At 37.6% G+C, this 8,472-nt stretch overlaps 1 protein-coding gene across 1 annotated transcript in view; it reads right to left on the bottom strand.

The window, feature by feature from the left end:
* Positions 1-8,472, bottom strand: part of DNAH5 (dynein axonemal heavy chain 5) — a gene marked incomplete at its 5' end in the record, with an annotated part of 277,065 nt that overhangs the window by 89,932 nt on the left and 178,661 nt on the right. The window contains 2 exons of the mRNA XM_008059081.1: positions 3,021-3,158; positions 8,101-8,280. Coding sequence (XP_008057272.2) covers positions 3,021-3,158; positions 8,101-8,280 — 318 coding nt within the window. The remainder of the gene's footprint in view (positions 1-3,020; positions 3,159-8,100; positions 8,281-8,472) is intronic.

Below are 8,472 nucleotides of genomic sequence, written 5' to 3'. Positions count from 1 at the left end.
AGCAACCTGGATGGAATTAGAGTTTATAATACTGAGTGATCTCTCATAGAAACAAATATCTGAGTATCACATGTTCTCACTCATAAGTGGACCTTGAACAACTATCATAATACTATAAGAAAAGGATTGACAGTGAAGGGAAACTATGGGGGGGCAGGGAGGGGAAGGGAGGTGGGATTAACGGTAGTCAATATCTGTCTGGGGATGGGGGGCACACCACATCAACAAGGGTACCTGCACAATGCATATTTGTATACCTAACCCTTATCTGTACCCCACAATTTTAAAATAAAAAATATGTATTAAAAAAAAGATTAAACACGTTTATGCTTTATAAAAAAAAAATAAAGCAGAGGCACACCCTCACATTGATACCATTGTATTTGTTTTTCTGTTTCCCCCAAAAGGAAAGATGCCATCTGGGAAGTACGATTCTACATCATTTATAAAAAAAAAAAATTTTATTTACAAGGTGCTTTTAATATTGATTTGTTTCCCCTCAATTCTCTTCCCCCAATTCCATCTAGCCAAATGAGAAAATGTCCATTTTAACCTGAGGCCCAATCCCCACCACTACATAGTATGTCCGTGTAACAGACTCATATTGAGTCTACAGCATAGGTGTACCCCTGAATCTAAAATAAAAAAAGATTTTTAAAAGAAAATGTCAATTTTCACCATTCCTGGTCTTTGTTTTCTGGAAACCCAGGCTACTTCTGGAAATTGTGATATGGGAAAGGAACAAACATCTGAGAGTACAAGAGGGGAAGCAGATAGCAACTTGCACACGAGACCACTTTTTCACGGAGCCCAGGGAACTGACTAGCTCTTCAGGAGTATTAGGCAAGATGGACCCTAAGCAAAGGCACTGTGTCCTGTGTAGTAAGGAGTCTGAACTCATTCTCTTTCAAGGGACCAGGCAGGCCTGAGTCATGGTGTACTGGAGACCAGAGTCCCTTCCCCTGCCTTCTGGAAGGTGAACAAGTCCCCTGGACTTTCATGGAGACTTATGGAGGGAAAAGAGCAGAAAAATGACTGGAGTTCAAGTTCAGAAGCTGATGGTAGGTGGATTCATGGCCAGCGTTTTTGTTTGTTTGTTTGTTTTGTTTGTTTTTTTTTTTTTTTTGAGTGGGAGTCTCACTCTGTCGCCCAGACTGGAGTGCAGTGGCCGCTCCCAGCCACCGCAGCCTCAGCCTGTTGGGCTCCGGCGATCCTTCCGCCTCAGCCTTCCAAGTAGCCAGAATTACAGGCATGCGCTACTACACCTGGCTGATTTTTTGATTTATTGTAGAGATGAGGTCTTGCTGCCCAGGAGGGTCTCAAACCTGCAGGCTCAGGCAATCCACTTACCTCAGCCTCCCAAAAGCACGGGATTACAGGCTGAGCCACCGAGTCCGGCTAGTTGTTTTTTTTTTTAATTAAAGAATACGACATTCATTGAAACTCAAGTTTTAAAGTTAGAGTCATATTTTTATAGTAAGAGTTCTTGTGTGACCCATGATTATTTACCTAGAAAATAGCAGATGCTTTTTTGAATAAAGCTTATTAAATTAGTTAATAAAAAATATTAAAATGTAAACATAGTAAAATGAGAAAGTAAAATATTTTTACTGCGTTCAGTAGAGCTTCCTAAAACAAGTAAGCATCCAAACTGGTAGAAATTAAAATTCCTTCCTCATAATTTCTAAAGTGAACCCTTTCAAACTGCAATGTTGATTTCCTCCCTATATAGGTGAATTTTCTAGGCTGCAAGTATATAGATCCATATGAGCACTACTTCTGTAAATCTTCCAGAAAGCTTTCAGAAGACTTATCTTTAAGAGAAAATTCATACATTCTGCATCCAATTAAAATAAAATGTAAACTCTTTTATCAGGACTCCTATAAGACTAACAGGGTAGGAATCTCAATTTGGCCAAGTAAGAACTGAGAAGGGACAGGGATGAATTTTATAAAGCCATCGAGGAAAGATTAGAGTGAGCCTAGCTCTTATCTACCAAATGTAGGATTTATCAGAGGCAGATTTTGTGAGACCAGAAGGTTACATAATCTAAGGATACCATTTTAAGAGAATTTTTACAAATGTAAAATACAAAAGTGAATATGTATATAAAGTAAGAGGAAAAAAAAACATGACAAAGCCCTGATGACTTAGAAACTCAGATGCCCTTCCTCTGAGATCTCTAGGTATTTTAACTGAATGCTAGCGTATAAATGCTAGCTGATCATAACTGATCAGCGTATAAATGCTAGCTGATCTTTCCCCAGAGAATACTCTACCAGTCCCAATAACCCCATCATCCCAAGGGATTTGTGCAAGTGAGGGGCCCTGAAACTTAAGCTGTATTAGCTTTATGTTACATCTGTCTTGATTACCAGAAGGAAGGAGATCCCAATGGAGTTGGAATTAGTAAAAATAATATAAATAACTAATATATAGGAAATGAATAAACCTAGCATCCAAAAAATGCTAAAACTTCAAAATATGCATAGGTTGAGAAGGTTATAGATGGTCAATGTTATTGAGATACAATGGTCAGTCACATTGATCAACTGGAGAGACCTGAAGTCAACATCAGAAGACCAAGGTCTCTTCTAGACAGTGTCACTGCCCAGCCCTATGAACAAGATCCATTCTCTTCTCCTCACTGGGCCTCAATTCCTTTCTCTAAAATGAGAACAAAAATATCCACCCTGCCTACCTTGCAAGATTGTTTCAAAGATTCAGTAAAATAAAGTGGAAGGATGTGATTTGCAAAATATAATTTTAAAATGTGACATCAAATGCTGTTATCATTACCATCACCACAAGGAAACTCAGAATGGTTATGCTCCAGCAGAGAATGCTATCTTGGTTGAGCATCCTGACGTCTCATCAGAGATCCTTGGTGTCTATTAGAAATAAAGTCCAGGGCTCAGTGAGGGATTATGTATCAATGCAGTGAATCCACGCTGTAAATAAGGGCTTTCAATAGCCATGTAGGTGTGTGACAGTCCCTCCCACGACAAAGGACAGTTACCTGCTTTTCAGTCATGGCCTGTTCATACTCAGCCTGTACCACGTCGAGCTCTGCCTGCTTATCATCCAGCTCGGCCTGAGCCTTCTGCAGATCCAGCATGGCCAGAACGTGGCGATTCTCCTGTACCACCAAGTTGGCCTGCATGGGATACACACAGGGTGGAGAGCCAGCAAAGCTCCAAATATCCCACACTTTAGAGTCAGAGAATTCAGCAATGTCACACATTTACACCTTTTCTTTGTTCCACACCTAAAGTCTTTTCAAGTTGCATTAAGTCAAGGCCAAATCTTAATGTGAACATGACAGAAGTGGTTATCAGCAAAAAATTACAGTTCATTAGAACCAAAGTCAGCAATTTTTTTTCTGTAAAGTGACAGTAAACATTTTAGATGGGCAAAATCAAAGCTATTTAGGCACTTGTTTTAAAAACACTTAAAAATGTAAAAACTATTCTTATTTCACAAGCCATGCAAATACAAGTGGCAGGCTAGGTTTGGCCCATGGGTCATAGTTTGTCTATCCTTAAGCCAGAAGACTATAATATTAAGTGTATACAGGCAAATTATACAATAGTGTAATATTAAAAGTTGTAGAAAAAGAAAAACCTATTTAGAACTATATGCCTAGCAGGATTCATCATAGTTAATGAGTAATAAAGTATGGAACCTAATTATTCACTGAATATAAAGATCTAGGTTTTGTGGGGTTATGGCCTTGATGTTGTTCTTACAGTTTTTATATATTTCTTGCCTTCCAAAAAAGCAGATATGATACCTTGAGCTATGACACTTTAGAAGTATTTGTCTTAAAGGAACTGTTAAAATAGAATCAAAAACAATATTAGCAGAATATGAGGTATAAAAAAAGTGCATGTTTACAAAAATGTAGATGCTTTTTAAAAAGTTTGATATCAAATTTTTCCCTCTTCAGTCTACAAAATGTTAAAATTAACTTTAATGAGAAGACCTACTACTGAAAGCCATATTCTTTCTGAGATGTTTGAGAAGAAAACATTATTTTTAAATTCTTTTGAGGTGGCTAGGCTTAGTGGCTCAGCCAGTAGCACTTTGGGAGGCTGAGGTAAGTGGATTGCCTGAGCCCGTGGGTTTGAGATCAGCCCGGGCAACTTGGCAAGACTTTGTCTCTACAATAAAATAAAAAATTAGCCAGACATGGTAGTATGTGCCTGTAGTTCCGGCTACTTGGAAGGGTGAAATGGAAGGATCACCTGAGCCCCGCAGATCAACACTGGGGTGGCTGGAGCATGCCACTCTACCCCAGCCTGGGCGATGAAATGAGACTCCAACTCAAAAAGAAAAAAATATATATTTTGAGGTAAATTATTTTCCTATAACGAAACCTCAGGCTTCAAAATTTTGACATAATAAATCTTTAAGGAAGAAGTTAGCATTCCACAACTGACTATAGCCAGTGACAGGCAAAAACATTGCTTAAAAGTTATGACCATCATCAATAACTCAAGAAACAACAGATGCTTGAGAGGATGCGGGGAAAAAGGAACACTTCTACACTGTTGGTGGGAGTGTAAACTAGTACAATCTCTGTGGAAAACAGTGTGGCCATTCCTAAAAGATCTAAAAATTGACTTTCCATATAATCCTACAAGCTCCCTACTGGGAATATATCAAGAAGAACTCAAATCACTTTATGAAAAAGATACATGCACACACATGTTTATTGCAGCATTATTTACAATAGCAAAGACATGGACCCAACTGTGCTGCCCATAGAGAGAAGATTGGATTAAAAAAAAATGTGGTACGTATACATGAGAAAATATTATGCAGTCATAAGAAAGGATAAAATTATGAACTTCGCAGCAACTTGGATGGACTTAGAGTCTATAATACTGAGTGATCTATCACAGGAACAAAGAACTGAGTACCACATGTTCTCACTCATAAGTGGACCGTGAACAATTATCATAGTACTATAAGAAAGGGATTGGCAGTAGTTGGAAACTTCCAGGGGAGGTGGGTGGCGGGCAGGATTGGCAGCAGTGGGAAACTGCCAGGGGAGGGGGCATACCTCATCAACAAGGGTACCTGTATAACGAACATTTGTATACCTAACCCTGAATTGTACCCCACACCTTTAAAATTAAAAAAATTTTTTAAAGTTATAATTTTAAAATAATCTATGAAACATTTTTCTCTCAGCTATGCTGTAAGTTGCAACTGTTATCAAGGATCAGACATGATAGAAAAAATAAGGGCTCTGTGTCAAACAACTTAAAACTCAAAGGAACCTAAGTGCTTTAACCACAAGATGCTTATGAAGATATGGCACTAAAGAAAAACAAACAAACAAAGTAACCTACTAATGACAAACTATCACCGCTCCAAAGATTTTTAAACATTTTCTTATATTTTACTCACAAAAAATAGAAAAAAATTTGTATTAAATGAAGCTCACAGTGGTTGTTCATCAAAATTCTTCAAACCCAATTGTTCAATTTGGGAGTTCTAGAACACTGTACAGGTTACTTAAACCCTGAAAGCCTCAGTTTCCCCATTAAAATATTGAAAAACTATCTCCTAGGATTTTTTTGTGAAACTCAAATAAGATAACATATGTAAAAACCCAAGTCTAGTACCTACCACAAACAAGAGTTCAATAATTAATAGATTTTGTTAGTGTTATTATCTATGTTCAATATTTAAGGTTCTATTATTTTAAACATTCTGTTTATACAGACTAATATTTACTGATTTTCACAAAGTTTTAAAAGAAAAATCTCATCATAATGAACTTAGACTCTAAATTGCTTTTCTTGTAGCTAATATTTGTTTGAATATTCTCTACTAGATGTCCCTTGGTCCATCTACAAAGAGGGACCCACCCCCCAAAAAAAACAGAATTATCATTTGGAGGGTGGGCCCTTGTAATACACTCAGAATTTGCTCCTCCAGATCAAACGGTCAACCAAAGTTTTTATCTAGAATTTTTGAGAAGGTTCATCATGATTTGCAGGAGAAACGTCCTGAGTTGTGGCAAATACCTGCCTACACTGTGATGAGTGTTCAGCAGTTTTTGACCAAAAACAGCATGACTCTCATGACCCACCCTCTCTATTCATCTGATCTCGCCCCAAGTGACTTTTTTTGTTGTTTGTTTCCCTGGTTGAAAAAGTCCTCCCAGGGAAATAAATGTTTTGCCACTGTGAAGCAAAAGTACTAAAAGGCATCAGAATTGATGAGTTTTGAGCAGTGGAAAAAGCATCTCAGTAGATGTGTTGCATCAAATGGAGAGTACTTTGAAGGTAAGTTCACACATGTAAGAATAAATATGCAATTTTTTATAAATAAATTCCAAGTTTTTTTGGGAGGGGTCCCTTCGTACAAGTACTACAAGGTGAAAGAGAATAACCCTTCAGTGTCTCTGTTACATAATTAGTGTCAAAAGGATTCCACCTGGAGTTTACGGAGTGTCCTTGGCCTTTCTTCACTTAGAAAGCAAAAGTTTGCAGATGAAGACTCTCCAGGAATCAGCAAAGTTAGAGGCTTCAGTCTGTGTTTCTTAATATCTACAACAGAGTCACCTGATGATAACCTTTTCTTCCTTTATCTTCTACCTCTCCATCTGCAACTAAACATGTGAGATCTATGGAATTGCATGTATTTTTCTAATGATATAGGAAGAACTTGACAAGCTGAGTGCTCAGAGATGCTGGAGGCTCATAAGACTACAGAAGGGTACTCTCAGGACAGCCTTCTCAGAAAGAACACAGGAGCAAATAAAAGTCTCTCCTTTCTGATAGTGTTTCCTTCACTCCCTACTGTAGAATCTAGATTGTCCAAAGACTAGATGGAAGCTGAAATATAGGAGGTAATGAACACAAAGGAAGGGATTTCATTGTTCTTGTGCAAACCTTGTTCAGAATGTCCATCTTTAATTATTTTAGCTCACTATATTTAAAATGACTACAATAACACAAAAAAACTTTGCATCATGAATTCAACTGTAATTTCCTTTAAGTGACTACATATGTCTCACCTACTAGAAAAAAAACATACAAAAAATAACCCGTACTTTTCATTTGATATGGTGGTTATAAGTCAGCCAAGATCAGAATGTCCATTTTTGAGCTAGGCTGAAGTTTTCAATAGTTCCCAACATCCATTATTTCAGACAACATGACATCAATTATTTGCTCTAAAATTATCTGTATCAAATGAGCCTTTGTTTCCTTAAGTTGCCCTAAGATCCTAACGGCCTCAATTAGTGAATAAATAATCCTGGTATAGTAACAATTTTTAAAAAAAGATAAGCAACACTTTGACTATTCCTGCTTCTCTTAATTATTTTTATCATGATTGTTATATTTTGGGGGATAGTTTACAGGTATAAGTGGCTTTTACCTGATGGTTGAAAGAGACCAGATCTATACAAAAGAAAAATAACCAAGTCACACGATATGATTTTTGAGAAACTCGTATTTCATTTTCAGAAACACGCATACTTGCCTCTCCTTTTGCTAAAGACTGAGTGTCTTGTAATGGTAAAGGAATATACAAAAAGAAAGCTTAAAATTTTAGTTACTCAAAAGGAAACAGGTGTATCTCGAAGTCACATTACATAACAAATAGATAATTTTCAGTTTCTTTTGTGGAGGACAAAGAAAGGAGAAGGGGAGGTTATGTCATACCTTACAAGCAAGACCAGCTTTAGACACTTTCTATATCTTGACCCTGTCTCACTCACAGGATTCACTGGCTGGTGATCTTGAATATTAGGGGATTCTGTGCTATCGTTTTCTGTTATTTTTTTTTTCCAAGTTAACATTATGGAGAAAAAATATCCAGTAGCCCACAGTGGACTTAATACCCTTGCAGAGAGTCAGTTCATGCTTAAAGCTCATACAATTCTGACTGGAGTAGGATTACAGAGAAGAAAGAAACACTCTGTGCTCAGCCTTTCTAATACTTGCTCTCCCTGTGAACCCAAGTACAATAAAACCAGAAGCTGAAGACACCTGTGCTACTGTGAAAAGATGAGACCAGTTGACCCAGTGACTCCTCCCAGGCACGTTACACACAGGTCTACCCAGGAGGCTCACCTTCAGAGGCAGCACCTCTTTGTTGATAGAAAAGAAGGAAGCCATGGCTTTCGTCCAGGAACAAAGACCAGCCACATTTCCACACACACGTTTAGCGGTTTCGATGTTATAGTCTGCCATTTCAAAGTAAGGACTCAAAAACTCTATCACCTCTTCATTGATTGTGTCTTTTGGGAATTGCTATGAAGGAAAAGAGTAAAATAAAGTCAAAACACTTCTTTCCATGAAGTCATATTCACATTATACTCTCAATGTCACTGAAACTGTTGAACAACCAAAAACTGGATGAATGGTATATTTTGTTGATACCTCAAACTAGTAGGCAAAAGTCCTAAAAGTGAAAGCCCAGTGAGGAATGATAGCAAAGAATTC

This window comes from Carlito syrichta, unplaced genomic scaffold, assembly GCF_000164805.1.
Source record: "Carlito syrichta isolate Samal-C Ts95f unplaced genomic scaffold, Tarsius_syrichta-2.0.1 Scaffold303700, whole genome shotgun sequence".
NCBI classification, from domain to species: Eukaryota; Metazoa; Chordata; class Mammalia; order Primates; family Tarsiidae; genus Carlito; species Carlito syrichta.
Note: the sequence above shows the minus strand (reverse complement) of the source record. Positions and strands in the feature narration are given on the sequence as shown.